The sequence below is a fragment of the Apteryx mantelli genome, chromosome 1 (assembly GCF_036417845.1).
Source record: "Apteryx mantelli isolate bAptMan1 chromosome 1, bAptMan1.hap1, whole genome shotgun sequence".
Classification (NCBI taxonomy): domain Eukaryota; kingdom Metazoa; phylum Chordata; class Aves; order Apterygiformes; family Apterygidae; genus Apteryx; species Apteryx mantelli.
In genome coordinates, this window is record NC_089978.1 from 145,121,801 (window position 1) to 145,140,046 (window position 18,246).

Here is an 18,246-nt window from a genome sequence, read left to right on the forward strand (position 1 = left end):
GGAAAAAAGGAAAATAATATGTTTCTTGGTTTATTTTTAAACATTTTTTTACTCTAGGAGGATCAGTATTTGAAATAATAGATTTCAAGACATATACGTTTCTGCTCTTGATGTCTGGGTCTCTGCTTCCTCCAGTTAGGAAGTGAAGGAGAGGGAGAAGAAAAATGCGGTCTATAGACTTGAAAATACATGTCTGTATTAGTAGGCTGCTCACATCTTCATGCCATATACATCACAGATATAAAGCATGTGAAATTGATGAAATTGGCTGATAATTCATGCTAAAGCTACTAATCCAAACAGACTGGGCAGACTGGGGAAAAAGTACTACATTCTTTCTCCTCTCCTCTCCTCTCCTCTCCTCTCCTCTCCTCTCCTCTCCTCTCCTCTCCTCTCCTCTCCTCTCCTCTCATTTTCTCTTCCTTCCCTCCTTCCTTCCTTCCTTTCTTCCCTCCTTCCTTCCCTCCTTTTTCACTGGGTGGATTGAGAGCAGGGCATGAGACAGGAGTGTGGCTAAGGTAATGGGGCTCAGAAAGAATAAGGGAATGCAAATGCCATCAAATACAAATGTGATGTTGCCTTATGTCTTGGTTTGTTACTGCTCTTCTGCATTCTAAAAGGCCCTCAAAACTAACTGGTTTCATTGTCATTTTATTTATATATACATATATACACATTCATTTGGGGCATAACTAGTAACCTGTAACTATGGGAATGGAGGCTGCCAACACACCTGTGATGACACAGATACTGGCCCTGTGTGTGGTTGTCATCAGAAGTATGCCTTGCATTCAGATGGCCGAACCTGCATTGGTAAGTACTTCTCTACGGCACATTTTATTCTGTATTCCTCATAGAATATGTACATGCACATACATGTGTGTGTGTGTGTGTGTGTGCGTGTGCGTGCGCACATCTGTATTTTTATCTCACCGGAATTTAGCAGCATCGCTGAGAGAAGTGTGTAATAGCAGTTCCTGGCCATAGCAGCTAAGGCCTCACTATATTTAGACAGAAGCATTTGTGTGTGTTTTGTTGAAATGTTTGTTAATGAAGTATCCCTTTGTTACTCCTTAGTAATTTTTATTTCTCTTTTTATAACTAATAATATTTAAAATAAAAATAGTGTAAAACAGTCATAATTTGACTGAAAGTTCAGCTCTTCCTTTCGTTTTCATGAGTCAGACTTCCTTGGTATGGTGAGGAAAATGATCCTCATTTTCTAAACTGTGATTGGGGAAAATTAATCATCATGATGTGCTTTCTTCCTTCTCATATTTTTTATGATCCTAAAAAGTACAGCACTTGTAGTGAATATGCTTTCACTAAGATTGTCAGTGGGAAAAGTGATACAAGAGATGAAGTGTCCTGGGAGATGCTATGCAAATATTTATGATTATAAAATATATTATTTGCTTAACACTGTTTCTTTCCAGTCTTCACTTTTTTTTTAATAAAAAGGGATGTTTTTGCATACTGTAAGTTAACATTTGAAAATTCTTACTCTCAGATCAGAACATAAACCCATAACGGTTTTCATTAGCATTGTGGCCATGTTGACTTTTTTGTTTGTTTAATTTCAAGTTCTTATGAATTTATAGGAATTTTCTGAAATTAAAAAAAAAAAAGAAGTGGATGCATATTTATCATCTTTTCTCTCTTTTATCAATACTACAAGACACAAAGCACCTGATCTAAAACCCATGGAAATCTGCCAGTTATCTTTAGTGATCTGTTGGTCACATCCATAGATCTTGATCCCATAGTAAGATCTAAGCATTAAATTCAGTGCCTGCACAGAGCTTCAGTCACTTCGGATGGATTTGATTGCACATGTTGTATGGTAGGACCAGCGTTATATTGGTAGAGGTAGAGCTGAACAACATTCAACACTGGACTCTGCCTTGCTGTATACACAAGCTATATGTCAGTTTACAGGCTCTCTCAGCTAGTACTTTTTGATTAACACAGTGGGCTAAGTCTTGCAATCCCCCTGTTTAAATAACCCTCCCTGAAATCTGTGGCACTTCCAGCTGCGGAAAACTTGCTATGGAGTGAGGGCCTTGAGAGCAGATTTTATGGAATGGAAAACTGATCTCCTATTTCTCAGAGTTCGCTAATATCCTCAGACTGATATTTTATATTGTTCAGCATGTAAAAACAATTTTAAAAGCTGTATACACTGCACCTGTTTTTTTTTAATTTTTTTTCCCATTTTTGTAATGTGATACATACAACTCCATGTTACATTCCTTGGTCTTGTGATGTAAGTCACATATTACTGCCTGTGCTGATTTTCTTCCCTCTAAGTAGTTCTTTCTCTTAGAATACTTCTTAATTTTTATTTTTTTTCTACATTTTTATTCCTGCTTTCTGGTGATGGTTCCTGATTGCCTGTCTTGTCTGATAACTGACGTTCATTAATTATTTATAGAGCAAAATAAAAAAAAAAACCTCAAGCAAAAGCCTCTATTGCAGCCTGATCCCATCTAGAACTTGTTAAAAACAAAACAAAACAAAACAACTTCTTGTTACCACTCAACCATGTAGTTTTGCCACAAATAAAACCTGCCAGCCTCCTCCTCCTCCTCACTTCAGTGATTCCGATGTTTGCTGTCTTCAGTGGTGTATATATTCTGGGCATCACTGCAAGAATGCAAACTTCTGCAATGCCAGATAAATACTTTTTGACCCTTTGTCTAACACATTTTGTCTTTGTTTGCTTGACTTATCCTTTTATTTTATTTTTTATGTTTGCTGCATGTGAAAGTCCCCACTTACATTTTGTTTTTCTAATAAAGCAATTCACTCTCTGTATAAATCATTTTATTTACCCAGCTGCTGCTTCTCCATCACTCTCCTGTATGAGAAATCTTTATTTTTACTTCACTTACTGATCATCTCTTCCCACCCTTGTGACTGTTTCTGTGTATTTCTAATGAAGCATAACCAAAGTCCTCATTATGCTGTATGACACTCTTACATGTAGGATATCAGAAACTACCTTGTAAAATGACCTTTGCTGACATCATCTTGCTCACTGCATGCTTATAAAATTACTAAACCCTGTTCTTGCAACATCTTTTCTAGCATTGAATGTTTAGCTAGTAGTGTTTCATAGACAAGCAGGCAACCAGCACTGCCCAAACTGATCTTTTTTTGTGTTTGTTTGGTTTGTTGTTTGTTTATTTTTGTTGTTTTTGTTTAATTTGCATGCCGTTGTCTGGTTCTGTTTCACGCTGTGTCAGTTTGTACAAGACTATGGTGCATCCCTGCCCATCCATCACCGGACTCTTCTAGCTCTCTGTCTGTCTGTCTTGGTCTTCTGCCTGCCAACTTCAGATCCTGATGCCACCATTAGCCTGAGTCACTTTACAGTTTGTCTTTAATAGTTTGTATAACTAGCATCCTTGGATTTTAATTTCCATCACTAACACCTCTCTGGGGCACTCATGTTAGCTGTCCTGTTCTCTAGTAGGAATCCAGCTTCATGTACGTGGTTAATTACTTGGTAGTTGACCATTCTTCCTCCTCACACTCTTTCTTCCTCCTTCCCCCAAACACCCTTTAATTTTTTCCTGGGGTCTCAAAGGAAATTAACTCTCTAACGGGGATGTAGTGCTTTCATGCCTTGCTTCTTGGCTTTGGCTGCGCCATGCCAAGAAACTGTCTTAGGCAGCGGAAAATTGGGCTTGTGATTAACCAACTGCTCCATGTTTGTCCCTTACTTGTGTTTTAGAGAAGGATGAGGCTGCAATTGAGAGTTCTGAGTACAATGCCACGTCAGTAGCTGATGTGGACAAGCGGGTGAAACGGCGGCTACTTATGGGTAACACTTTTCTTCCACTTCCTTTGTTGTGCTCTCACTTTTGTCTGTATGTGTGTGGGGGGAGGTTCTCTTTTGGTCTCATTTGGTTCTCTGGTTTTGGTTTGTTGGTTTTTTTTTCAGTTGATTTCATCTGTGTGGAAAGGTCACCAATTTTGTTAAGTTCTCATCTGTTGTACAACTTCATTTCTTGGTTTTAAACTTTTTTTCCTAATGCTGCAGCTTTAATGTTCAATTTCTTCTGCGTAGAAAGAAGCTTTTGCCATTAACCTTACTTACCTTATGCCAGCTACTTCTTATATGTGATTTGTGTGTGTTTGTGTGTATGTGTTGCTCTAGGATTCCTAAAAAATCATGTTCCAGACCTGCCTTTTGACTTAAAAGTGGATGATGGTGAAATAAAACCATGTTCTATTACATATGTGGTGTTAAGGGAATAACTGTATTTGCCTATTTACATATTTGCAGTACTTTTGACTGAAATGTAAGTATTATGACTGGAAATTCATTTATTTCCTTTTTGTTGCTACGTTAGTAACCACTGAAAGATCTTTCCCTAGTGACTAGTGAGCTTCCGTATGTTCTTCTCTCAAGACTAAAGCATGGCTTGTTTCTCTCAGTGGTTGGAGCCTAAGAGTGGAAGGGATGAAGAGATGCATTGAACAATGAAGATACTTCTTTAGCTTCAGCTCTCAGTTAACCCATTGCTCACCTCTGTAATGTTCTTGTTCACGTTACATTTATGGCCATTAATGAGAATGACCTTTTGGAAATAAAAATGGTAGAGTGGCTGCATCTCTGCCAGATTTCTTTTCATGTAGCAAAGGTCATAGAGTAGCACAACTGGCTGAATGATGCCAACATTTTGGCGATTTCCAGGTGGCTTGTTGCTCTGTATTTTCCATTCTCATGCCTTATGCACCACATACAGTATTTCTACTAGTTTCTAAGCACAGTGAGCCCTATTGAGACATACCCGATGTACTATTTACAAGATGGGGCTTCGTTATCCACACAAGAGATTCTGGAAGGATGAGATTCTGCTCCATTCCCTCACAGTTGCTATTTCCTCTCTTAAAAGCACCAAGTCCTTTGCAGATTCTCCCCTGCTAGTCCCTGGCAGGCTCAGCACCTATCTGGAAGGACTGCTTCTAGAAGAGCAGAAGCCTCTCTGTGAAAATTTGATTTAATTGATTGCTGGGTTAATTGTTGCAGTAGGTGGTGACTGTTGTATGGTTTTCACGTCACTTGTATCTTGTCACCTGTGATAAACCACAAGCTTAATCATAGGCCAGCAAACAGTCACCATGTGGCAAATGGCATGGTGTCATGACTCTGAAATGGTATTAATTAATAATGTTGAGGTAAAATATTTTCCCTCCTATGAGCACCTGGGCATATGTTGACATATTTATTTTAGAATATCTATGATTGTTAGTTTGAAATAAGTTTGCAGACCTAGCAAGTGACCCATATTGATTTGTTGTTTAATGATGCATTGTTTAAATTGATTTAAGTTGATGAAAGCTATGAGGCAACTCTTCTTGCTTTCTAAAGTGCCATTAACACTTTTAGCTGGAATTTCAATAAGACCTATGTTCTCACTGAAAGTCAGGAAAAAATGCGTGCAAAGGGCCTCCCTTTGAAAATCCAGTCCGCAAGGTCTAAATGGTGAGTTTGCCCAGCCACTAACAGTATGTAGGATACAGTTGAGAGTGACTGAGCAACATAGTACACTGCTTTGCTACTTCGCCCTCTGATAAAAGTAATTATCCAAGCTGAAAATAAGCTCACACTGCCTATGAGAGTGAAGGCAAGCAGAATTAATAGGTTATGGTTAGCAACAAGCTTCTTAGGTACAGCAGGTCTGCAGGTCCCAAGCCAAACATAGACTCTAGAAATATGTAGGTTTAGGGAAAGAGTTAAAAATCCAGTTTGCAAAATACATTGTCTCACTCTTTGCTACTTCCTGTATTAGCACTCATCAGTCAAGAGCTGAGTTTCTGGACATGCTGTGTTTGAACAACTGATACCTTAGAAAAACGTTAACTAGAGCTGAAAAGAAATGTAATTAGCAGGTGAGATCTGAGTGGGTGGCTTACTTATTAGGGACATTTTTGCTCTGTTTATCTCTGCTCTGATTTTTGGTGTGCAGAAAATCCAAGCTTGATTTTTTTGGTAGTCTTAGTACATTTCCAGACTGTAGTGGCATTTTCATGAAATGCCATGTGTCTTCAGATGCTTTCTAAACAGCTGCTTTAGAAAGTACTGGAGGGCTCCTCAGGAAACTTTGTTACCAGCTCTTGCAAACAGACCGTGATTTTTGACACTGCTGCAGGCAGTCTTGGATGGGTAGGAAAAGTAGCAGACTTCGTGTGATTTTAGTAGTCTGATGGAAGATGGTTTTGATTGCAAGCCCAGAGACAATTGTTTTTAGTCCCACATCATCTGCTGCCTGCTATTAAAATTACTATGATCTTTGTAACTCTTAGTACAAGCCAAAGTTATCTTTGTTATCTCAAGGGGCTATCCTCAATCCATTTCACAGAAGACTGAAGTTTGCACGAGCAGTCCTGCTGTTTTACATGACTGTATATGCCATTCACTTTGCTACAGCAAGACGGACCATTTCTGTAGCTCAGACTGCCTCTTAGAGGGGTCTGGATCCTGGAAGTCATGGTGTGGTCCTGTGACTTGTGTTAAGCCTGAAATATAGAAAAGTATAAATTTGCTCCCTTCTTTCCTTTTAGATGTATTTTTATTTAGATCTTGTGAGGCAGACAAGAACCAGGTCTTCTCAGATGATCTGCAAGAAAATTTACTTCAGAGCCATTCAAATAATTCCTAGGAATTTTCATCCTTTTTTTTTTTTTTTTTTTAATAATGTTCAGGAAGCCCTGAAGGCTTACAGCTGTCCTTTATCTCCCCTGTTCAGAGACACTTGGGCCCGGAGTAAAAACCTCTTTCATTTACAAGATGTCACTGTATAATTTTTCTCTGATCTGTGAATGTAACAGCAGATTGCTACTCACACTGTTCGTTTACAGTTCCTTCCCTTCCACCTGGGCCATTGCCATTTTAGAGTGGAAAGGGATGCACCTTATTGTATTCCAGATGGACTTTAGGCAAAGTTCTGCCATCAGCAAGACTTCTGAGGTGAAGTATAAACTGGACATTGATCCATGGGAGTTCTGTAAATTAGGAATAGTTGTTCACTTGCACGTTCATCCCGCAGAAGTGCACACATCCAAGTACTCAAGAGTAGAGCCTTTTTATCCTTACTGTTATCTGTAAGGTACATTTACACCTCCATTGGCACAGGACAGCTTGCCCTTGCTATAAATCAGTAGGACAAAACCAGTGTCCTCAGTTCTTCTAAAATGTCTGGCATAACTGAAACACTTATGTTGCAGTTGGTTGAGCACAGGCTTTAGCTCTGAAAATTATGTTCAAGTCTTGGTTTTGTATGATAGAATACAATTTTTTTCCTAAAAATATTTTCAGTATATTTCTCAGAAGCAGTCAAAGAGACCTTCCTGCTTTCCTTTGATCTTCTTTTCCTTGAGGACTTATTGGCCCAAGACTGTTTTTCCTGTCATGGCATGAGACTGTCCTGTCTGATTAGATGAGTGTGCTAATGCATTTCAAATCTTTTTTTCATCCAGCTCCAGAATCAGTTGGAAACACAGTACATCATGCCCTGCCTACCTGAATTACAGCCATTCTATTCCACGCACACAACTTCAGAAGAAGCCAGTTTCTGCTCAATCCTTCTAATGCACATACCCTCAAAGTATTGCATTCAGTATCACATCCTTAGTAATGGAAGTTGCTTTTATTCATGTATGCAGTTTCCAAATTTCTTGCTGCTATTGCAGCCCTGGAGAGAATATGTAAGTCCGGTGGCCCTACAATCCAGGACTGGAAAGCTGAGATATCCCTGAATCCAGATCTTTATTATTATATATATTGCAGATTATTAAGTTCTACTGGCTTAGTGTAACTGTCTTCTTGAGAACTGTCTTTCACTTGAAAAGGCTACAGAAATTTTACAGAACAATTGTCTGTTGATATCCTAAAGCTCTCTTTCACATAGGGCTTGATACTGTGGATACAAAAATAGGTTTTCTAACATCAGTTATGTCACTGAGCTCCATCCTTACAGACAGGTTGACTGCTCATGGAGATGTGATAGGTGATTGAAAATGTCCTCTTTGAGGAGCCAGAATTGTCTGGTCTTACATCTTAAGAAGTCCTCATCTCCTATAAAAAATCACAGGTAATGTTTTGTTCTTTGGGAACACAGAATCACAGAATCACAGAATCGCTGAGGTTGGAAGGGACCTCTGGAGATCATCTAGTCCAACCCCCCTGCTCAAGCAGGGTCACCTAGAGCACATTGCACAGGATCGCATCCAGGCGCATTTTGAATATCTCCAGAGAAGGAGACTCCACAGCCTCTCTGGGCAACCTGTTCCAGTGCTCTGTCACCCTCACAGTGAAGAAGTTTTTCCTCCTGTTCAGATGGAAGTGTCTGTGTTTCAGTTTGTGCCCGTTGCCTCATGTCCTGTCGCTCGGCACCACTGAAAAGAGCCTGGTCCCATCCTCTCGACACCCTCCCTTCAGATACTTGTACACGTTGATAAGATCTCCTCTCAGCCTTCTCTTCTCCAGGCTGAACAGGCCCAGCTCTCTCGGTCTTTCCTCATAAGAGAGATGCTCCAGTCCCCTAATCATCTCTGTAGCCCTTCGCTGGACTTGCTCCAGTAGTGCCACATCCCTCTTGTACTGGGGAGCCCAGAACTGGACGCAGTACTCCAGATGTGGCCTCGCCAGGGCTGAGTAGAGGGGGAGAATCACCTCCCTCCACCTGCTGGCAACACTCTTCCTGATGCACCCCAGGAGACCATTGGCCTTCTTGGCCACAAGGGCACATTGCTGCCTCATGCTTAACTTGGTGTCCACCAGCACTCCCAGGTCCTTCTCCGCAGAGCTGCTTTCCAGCAGGTCAACCCCCAACCTGTCCTGCTGCAGGGCCTTATTCCTCCCTCGGTGCAGGACCCTGCACTTGCCTTTGTTGAACTTCCTCTCCGCCCACCTCTCCAGCCTGTCCAAGTCTCTCTGAACACTTTATGTCAGTTCTGAGAACCAAGCAGTTTTATGGGGTTTTATAAATTCTCTTTAAAAATGCAGTCACTTGCTGCATTGTCAACATCACAGACCTTACTAGACTGAATGAATCCTTAAGGTGCATTATCAACACTGTTATGATGTGACCCAGCTTATATCCACTAGGATGTTTCTCAGATCTTATTTTCTAATCAACACTTTTGAAGATGTGGGCCTGATCCATTTTTCACCATGTTTCATTTCCCTCCCTGTGCCCTCTAGTAGTCAAATGGATCAGGTTCTTTTGGGCTTGGATGCAGATAACTTCAGAACTACTGCAGAGGCTACATTTCCCTCCCTCATCTTCTATCTCCCTTTTCTATTCTTTCCAATAGTCACTGTTATAAGAACCCACTTTGGCAAGAAAATGGTCTTCCTCTGGCCCTAGGAGATAGAAGGTCAGTTCCTTCTTGTCTCAAGAACAGAGTTTTACAAAATTGTTTTTCTTATATCAAAGAGAAACAGAGCATTGAGCCTGTCTTGAGCTTAAGGAAGCACAGTAATTTCCCATGCATGCTTAGGGTCAGGATAGTGGAGCAAATGGCAGTAATACTGTCACTACAGGTGTCTTTGGAACACCCAAACTCTACACTGAAATTTAGTCCTTCACAAGATGTGCTTAACTCATCATGAGTGAAGATAGCTCAAGGTCTTGCCATTGAACACTGATTCCTTGGGTCTTCAGTAAAGCTATGGCTATACTTGCAGCCCACCTCAGATTCAGGAATGTAGACCTCTTTTCTTACCTTGGAGGTGGCTCCCAAGATCCTTTCAAACCCTTTTACTGTCAACCGATGTGCTTGTATAAACTGTAGAACTGTTCAACTTCATTGAACTGTCCTGGGCTTTATTACTTAGATTGCTTCTGTAGCCTAGGGAATCTTTTAAGGCATTTGGAAATCCACACCAACAGGGACCAGCTTTGACAGACTGGGATTTGTTATTGTATGTACCTATTTTACACCCCAATCCTGGCTTCATGACGATGGCTTACAGGCAGAGCTTTGATGGGTCTATATTCAGGGCACATATCCAGCGATTAAGGTAATATTTTCACTAGTCTTGTATTTTTCCTCACAGTGGCAGGAATCATTTGACCTCTGCAGATGGCTGTTCTTCCATTTTCAGTAGCCTTCCAGACCTTTTATAATGAGTACCCTGTTACCTGCCTGGAGAGCAGGGCATGTTTTCCACTAAAACCGCTTTCAGTCCTGTCACTTAGCAGAGACATGAGCGGTACAAAATGTAGTTTGAGAATTCCTCATACAGATCAAGTGTAGCTTGTGACAAAGAACAGCACTGCATGTTCTACAGGACAAAATCATCTCCTTTTTGCCTGAAGGTGGACATGCTTTGCAAAGCACATATCCCAAGGATCTCAAATACTGCAGCAGATAGCCAGAGCCAGTTCAGACTGGCAGATCACAAGTGAGTGTACTGGAATGGCATCTTCAGAATGATTTGTTAGAGTTCATCAATTTTTTTGCTTTGGCCACCCTAAGACATGCCAGTAGTCTTTTCTCTGTGTCGTGGTCAGGCCTTTCATCCATTCTTGTGCCTTCTGAAGGTGCTCAGAAATATAAGCCAAGGTAACTATGTTTATCCTGTTCTGGCTGAAGCGGTTTTGTTTTCAGGAAATATTTTGTTTTAGCTTCAGGCATGGTCTCACAGGCCTTGATCAACTTTTCAGTTGAACTGCAAATCCCTCTTTGTCCCAACTAGTTCATTCTCTGGGTTAAAGTGACTGTTTTCTCTCTGATAAGAAACATCCACAAAAATAGTTACTGCATGCATGTGAATAGCTGGATGGCTAGAGTCTGTGCAGTGTTCAGCTAGGTCTTTTACCCTTAGGGATGACTTCCCCCCAGTGATTTCCTGCATCCAAAGAATGCAAGAGTTCTCCGTTAGGCTGATGAAAGTATACCTGACATCTATTTCAGCCCCATACCTACTAGTGGGAGCATACAAGGGGTGGGATTCATCTCACCTCGTTTTAGAGGTCTAAGATACATATCATATTCTAAAAGTGAGTGCAGAGTGAGTCTAGATGAAATGTCTGTAGCTGTTTATATTGCAGTGTAGTCTGCAGTTAGATGAGATGAATCTCTCTTCATTATTTTCTCACCAGCTATCACAGCATTTTTAGCTCAGTACCTGCAATAGGATTTTAATGGCATGCTCACGTTTACAAAGGAACAATTTTAGCTCATGGCCACGGCTTCCTGCATTTTTCAGTGATGGCAAACATTTTAGCATCTATTCCATCAACTACATTGGTCAGAGAGATTCAGAGCTTTGTAGCTGATCCATCTTACCTTAGGTTTACCCATTTGCACCCGAAACTGGTATCCAACATTGTGCCTTATGGGTCACCTGATCCAGATAGTCAGGCGTATAGTATTTTTTTCCTAAACCACATACATCTAAGGGTTAGGCAACTCTATTCACCTTGGACATCAAACTCGTTTAGATTTTCATTTGGTTGGGAGCAAATCCTTTAGGAGCACCCCTCACCTAAATACTCCATAACAGAAGGGTACCTAGCTATAGCAATTTCCACCCAAGACTATCAATGTAGGTGGCAGATTGTGTCTTGCTGTTATTGAGCAGGGGTGGAGCCACCAACTGTGACCTGAACATACTGTCCAAGAGTTCGAGCTACTTCAGTGTTTCTATAACTGAGATATGCAGAAAGGCTGTCTGGACTGTCATCCCCACTTCTGCAGTTTGTCCTCTTAGAGGCTTCCAGGCAGCATGCAGCTCTTTGCAGAGCAGTTCTCTATTCTCCTTGTTTCAGGAGAATCAAGACCCTCCTTCAGGTAGCTTGCATAGGGTGGGGACTACAGCAGTTAGCCACCTTCAGTGTGAACTTCATATTGACAATCATGGAAGGAGAAAGAAAGGTCACTTACTAGGAGCTAGAATTTCTTTGAGACGTGTTGTCCATGTGCACACTCATATGGTCAGCCACCCTTCTCCCTTCTTCCTCCAAGTCCACTTGGAAATTCTTGGAATTTCAGAGCTGAGGACTGGTGGTATGGGACAGACTGTGCCCATTTTCATAATGTTTGAGAGTACCCCGTTATGTGTTCTTAAGGCTAAAAAATTAGGTCTTAAATTGCATGGGAATATGCCCTGTATGAACATGCTTGTGAGTAACAAGTAAAAACCTTCTGATTTCTCTAGTAGGCTGCCTTCTTCTTATTTCTGCCTCTCCCAATGACACATTGCAATTTTGAGGGTTGTGGTCTTTTCTACAGAAGGCCATAAGCTTGGCAGAGCAGTAAGGAGGCTTTATGGCTTATGTTTTGTACGAGTCATAGCGTAAGTGTTCTTGTGGACTTTTTAATCTACTATGTCTATCTGATCCAAGCTGTTACCTCCAGTCTGATGTTCTCTTTGGCAGGAATTTCAGAACTTAATCTCTTTGAGTCACTATTTTCTTTTCAGCAGAGACATACAGTTCTTTCTTGTTTACAGGGAAATAGAATTTACAAAATTAACTAGGGTTACCAGAGTCTGATAATTAACATAATTGTCTTCTGCCAGGTGTCAAATGGTTGCAGTAGTGGAGAAATCCAGCTGACATCATATCATAGTGGAAACCTCCACTGATCGTTCTTTCAGACCTCCAAAGATCTCTCCTCTAATGGTTCACTGTGAATAACTTCTCCAAAGTCAAACCTCTGTCTTGAATTACTGTATTCAATATAAGGCACACAATGACTATGTAGTTCATATGGGAATCCGCCATTTTCTGGATTTCAGAAGGAGCCAAATTTAGTTCCTTTGCAGCTCAGGAAGGAACACTGCTGAGCTGTAGATCTTACTTCAGCACTACATTCTTTCCCTAATTTTTTTTTTAATCTGACAAGAGTCTTTCTTCTTCTTGAAACTAAGTTTTGTAGGAAGACTCTGTTTTTTCATATTGCTTTTGCCTGGAATGATCTTCAGAAATAGGAAGACAAAATGTACACAGTAGTCTGGTGAGAACATTCATTTGGAAGGGGAGAAAATGGTACTAAAGACCCTTTCTGGTGATTTACCACCCATGTCCCAGGTGAATGTTGGGCTGTAAAGTCAGACTCGCTCACTATTGCCTCATGAAGTTGTTTTACCTTTTGAGCCAGTATTGATAACTGATAGTCTGATTAGGGTTTGCGATTCTTCAGGTTCAATAAACATAAAAGAACAGAGACTGGAACCTGGGCTTCCAACATGCCATGTAATGCCTGAGCTACCGAGCAATTGGAATAAAGAGTGTTATAATGTCTGGTTTTCTGTTAGAAATTTTCCAAAAGTCTTAGGGTTTTTTTTTTCCAATGTGAAATAAGAATAGATTCCGCAGTCTTGATTTTGGTTCTCTTTCAAAATGAAATGATAGTTTCCAGGTGATCCTAATCTCAGTTTTCCTGTCTCTAACACCATGGAGATGGACAAGGTAGTGTTTAAGTTTTCAAGTGTGCTTCCAAAGCAGTTAACTTCTATCATAGTTGCAGTCTACCAAGGCTTGCTTTAAACCAAGAGAACTTTTTCAATATGTACTTCAGTTCCTGGCTTTTTTGTACTGCATCCTAGGACTCTTTCAAATGACTTAAAATATATCTTATTTCTATAAATGGCATTTATCTGACTTAGAAATGCTCACTGTCAGAAGGCCAAATGCGCCACTCTGTATACATCACAACCTTTTTTTGTTTTAATGAATAAAGCATTTAAAACATTCTATTAACAGGCACACTGCCAGGAGGCTCTGTAACTCAGTTACTAACTGTGAAATCAAAATCCCACTTTAATTCTTTCTGTCAGTTTTACTTTGCTATATGAAATTATAGAAAATAGACTGAAGGAATTCCTGAGGTCATTCATCCATTCTCTCTCTCCCAAGGGCAGATCCTTTCATCTTGAGTTATCATCACTTTTATCCATTGAGTTAGTGAATGGTGTGCTATTTCCTGTAAAAATCCCTTTTCTTCATTTCTTTGCAAATGATAAAGACTCTGACCTTGTCCAGAATTCCTACCACTACCTTCCATTGTTTTGCTTTTCCATTTTAGATCAAAGGATTTGTCCCAGTTCAGGAGATAATGCTCCTTAGCAGTGTTCAGAGTATTTCAGTTTTTCTTAAATGTGGCTTCTGTATTTAGAGGGAGCAACACAATCACAACTAACCGTGCAATTTTTAAGGGATCAGACTTGATTCATCCAGTGTTTATAAAATGCCTGATCCAATCTATCGACTGTAGTTCCCTAAATATGCAGTGTTCCCTGATAAGGAATAGAATGTTTCTAAAATGAAAACTGCAGGACTCATGATTCACTGCAGGATTCACCTAGTCATTTCTTCACACATTCACTACATGGCAGTGCGGAATTGTCATCCTATTTTCATGCAAATAATATTCTACCAATCATGAAATTGCAGGGAAATGGGGAGACAGGCATAATGGAGTGAATGTTCTTTCTGTCTCACCTTTTTCATTCTCTGAGTAGGAAGCTCATTCAGTTTCTCCTTCTTTCTCCTTTCTCTTTCTCTATCCTTTCAGCATCACAGAGCATAATTTGCATGAGAATAACATAGTTGTGTCTTAACTGAAAATTCAAATATTTTAGTTGTGTGTTTAAGTTTCTCCTTCTCTTTGCAGCCTTTTGGGTTCCTCCCTGTACCCTGATCTCATACCATATATTCCATGCACTGCCACTTGCAAGTTCTTTTATGGATGGCAGCAGCAGTTTTATCATGTGTTATTGCCTTGTTACTTACTCTGCATATTTCCTTTTATTTAAAAGCAAGCTCAACTGAGTAATCAACAGAATTTTTCCAAACAAATTTGCCTTTCCTGAGTTAGGTTCTAATCTCTTCCACGTTTCAGACTTTCGTATTTTGTGTCAATGCATTTCTGGTTAGAATTTGAGTGGGATTTTGGACTGGCCTTTTGGCCAGTTAGACAGTCTTTGTTTTTAGGCATGGTCATGCAAGTGATCAACAGGCAACCAGTGATGACACGGTTGTAAAACCATTTCCATAAGATTCCCCTACATAACATAAATGTTAAGAGGAGGTGTTTACCTACACAAGGACCCAGCATACCTGGAGGTAACTAAAGAGCTGTGTTTGGTAGAGGTTGTGCTGCAATATCAACCTGAAGTGAACAGATGAGACATCAGTACAGGCTACCTCTGAGCCAGACTGAGCAAAGAGCTCTCTGTGGGAAAAAGGGGGTGCATTACAAGTTATGGGCTAACTTGATTTCAAGTACTTTTTTATATTAAAATCTATGAATGAATTTAGTGTTCTTGAAAGTGAAGGAGCAAATGATACTCAGCTGAGCAGGACCTACTGCTGGCAATTCTGTGCCTGCTCTCTCAGAGAACTGCTCTAATATGCCATAGCCCTGACTAGCAGTGCAGTGGCTGTTCTTCCTGAGAGAAAGAGACTCTCTATGATGCTGAAGTAACTAAAAATATCTGAGCATATATAAGTATATGTCAAATATGAGTATATGATTAGTAGGACTAAAGGTAACCCAGCAAGTTCATTCTCCCTTACAATCTACCCATGAGTTGACTTTGGGAATTTGATCTCTGCACAACTGATTTCCATGTTTTACTGTCATCTTGTGTTTCTATACAGAAGTTATTTTAGCATCATACTGTTTCATTTAATAACTGGTTCTTAACTGTGACTTAATAGTACCTGGCACAGTGATTTCCTGGTGTTGGTCTATATGAGGTCTCCAAAAATGCTACAGTGATACAATCACCCAACTCCTGGCAGTTTCCTTTGAAATCTTTCTTGAAAAAAAAATCAGTTTAAATTGCAGGTAGTACTCACTGACATCCTATGCTCTATTCAGGACTGGTCCTGCAATTTGACTTCTGCTGAGACATGTAAAATCTTTTGGGAATCAGTGCTGGACATAAAGCAAATGAGAAGAGAGTAGCAACTCTATGATAGCTATCAAGCATCACTGATGAATATTAACAGGACATTTCTCAGCTTTTCTGTACTCTTACTTACAAATTGCCAGGCATTTGGCATTCTTTCAAAGATATCTTTAATCTTTTCTCACTTAGACAAATATATAAGTTTCCTTGTCTTGTACACATAGCTTGGAGAGTCAATTTGTATTTTACTGTGTTAAATACAGACAATTCAACTCATTTTTATGTGTTTAGAATAGACAAGCAGGTTATCTCTTGGTTCAGACACATCAGCAGTTTACAGCAACTTTAGTTATGGCACATCTATTGAGCAACAAAGATTGCCAGTAGTTTAACCGTTGTCGCCACTCCAGTTGCTAAGGAATATTACCTCACAGAAACCTCATTAAGAAAAAAAGTTTTAAGATTGTCCATATACCTCATACTGTGGCAGGCTAAGAGGGTGACTGCTGTAAATCTACCATTCAGCTTACAGCCTTTAGCTTTCAAACTCACCAGAACTGATTTGTTCATGTGTCTGAGCCCTGAATTTAAGACTGTCATTCTGAGCATAAGATATTGCATTCAGACAGGGCTGCTGTACACATCTTGTACAAAATTCAGACCATGTATAGAAATAGATATGATTAGACTCTGAATGTTATTAGCTACAACTTTTCCTGGCAGCTATGACCTACCTGATAGGACCTGATAGCTACTCTAAATTCACAGCTCCAGAGTGCTCCACCACGAATTGCTCCTTGCTGGCATAAAAATTAGCTCAAAATAAGCTCTTCCAGTGTAGTACAGGTGTTGGGAGCAAAGCCTGAGCACCTGGTGTTTTGCTGACCCAGTGAGCTTTAGGATGCTGCAAGCTACTTCCAAGTGAAGGGCAATTGAACTGCTAGCTTGCTCTAACTTGCACTAGTGTCAGTGTTGATATTGGCCAATCATAGGAACTAGGTATGGGAAATAAACATTTTTCTCCCTTCATCTCTTCCTTTCAGATGTACTTACCTCTTACCATGTCAATCTAAAGAGTTTACAGAAGTTTGACAAACTTAGGAAAAAACCCTCTGTTTAGAGGGATTCCTATCTCTTCTACTCCCTTTGTCTTAAAGTCAGACATTATCCAGATTTGTGTCTTTCGATGGCATTAAACCCATCAATGACCTTTTAAATTTGAGATTCAGTACAAAAAACCCCATCCTTCTGACAGCAATTACCTTCAAAACCTGTTGCTAATTACTAGCTGAAGCGAGAGAAGAGGGCATGTACTTTTGCAGTGTGTGGATCTCTTTCTTTGGAGTTTGATGTTATAAACCTACAGATATGGCCAATCCTAATCTTTTATTGCCTACACATTGCTGCAAAAATTCTTCTTTTCCCCTGCACAAGACCTTGAGACAGGAGTTCAGTGTAGCCTTCCTCTCTCATTCAGAGGAGAAGGTAATAATTAGCTGTACATATATTTTTTTTCATTTTCTCTTCCAAGGACAGCTCCTGTGGAAGGAGCTGCCATTAATTGTCCCATCTCTCAGGCTCTTTCCTTGAGAAAGATGATCAAGACAGCAGCAGTTGTTGTAAGACTTACTTGAATATAGGTGGTGACTTTAGTGCCTTCCCTCTCCCTTTTGATTTGAGATTATGTGTAATTTCTTCTTTTTTCACTTCAGCTGGCCACTTTTGGTCTTCCTTTAAAGTTTCTTTGCATGTTTATACATACACATTATTAAAAACAGCTCCTTCATTTAGAGTTGTTCTCCAGTCTTTCCAGTCATACTTTCATGATCAACAGATGGAAAATAAATAAGGCCTCTGGATCCTGATGAGTGGAGACTGCCATGCTGGGTAACAGCACTTTTGGAAAAGATCAGAGAACTGCTTCTCCACATTCCCAAAGGAAACACCTTGCTGCTAAATGTCTTGCTCTTCCTTTGGTGACTTGTGGCTGAATGGGATGTGCTCTTTGGATGAGCATGTTGATCAGACAAAGGAAACAGACATTTATCACAAGTGCAACACTTCACCACACAGCACTTCTCTGTGTTGTGTATTTTGCTCAGGATACAGCAGCACAGTTCTACACAGCACAAGTATGCTACATTGATTGGTATCTTGGTGGCCTGCACAATGGCCTGAGGGCTCTTTGTAACTGCCCTCTGACACAGCTTTCTAGTGGGATGGACAAGATTACACTTGTGCAAATAGGGAGCTTGCCTCTTTCTGAAATTTGAAATAAAAAAATCTGTAATTTCATCAATCCCCTCCTTATTTGTCTGTCACCCAAAAGAGATTATTTTGTTTTAGGTCTCTTGAGAAACATG

The 18,246-nt window shown here is 40.1% G+C and overlaps 1 protein-coding gene across 1 annotated transcript in view; it reads left to right on the plus strand.

The window, feature by feature from the left end:
- Positions 1-18,246, plus strand: part of SCUBE1 (signal peptide, CUB domain and EGF like domain containing 1) — a 222,853-nt gene that overhangs the window by 122,356 nt on the left and 82,251 nt on the right. Inside the window, exon 6 of the mRNA XM_067289850.1 lies at positions 697-813. Within this exon, the coding sequence (XP_067145951.1) occupies positions 697-813 (117 nt within the window). The remainder of the gene's footprint in view (positions 1-696; positions 814-18,246) is intronic.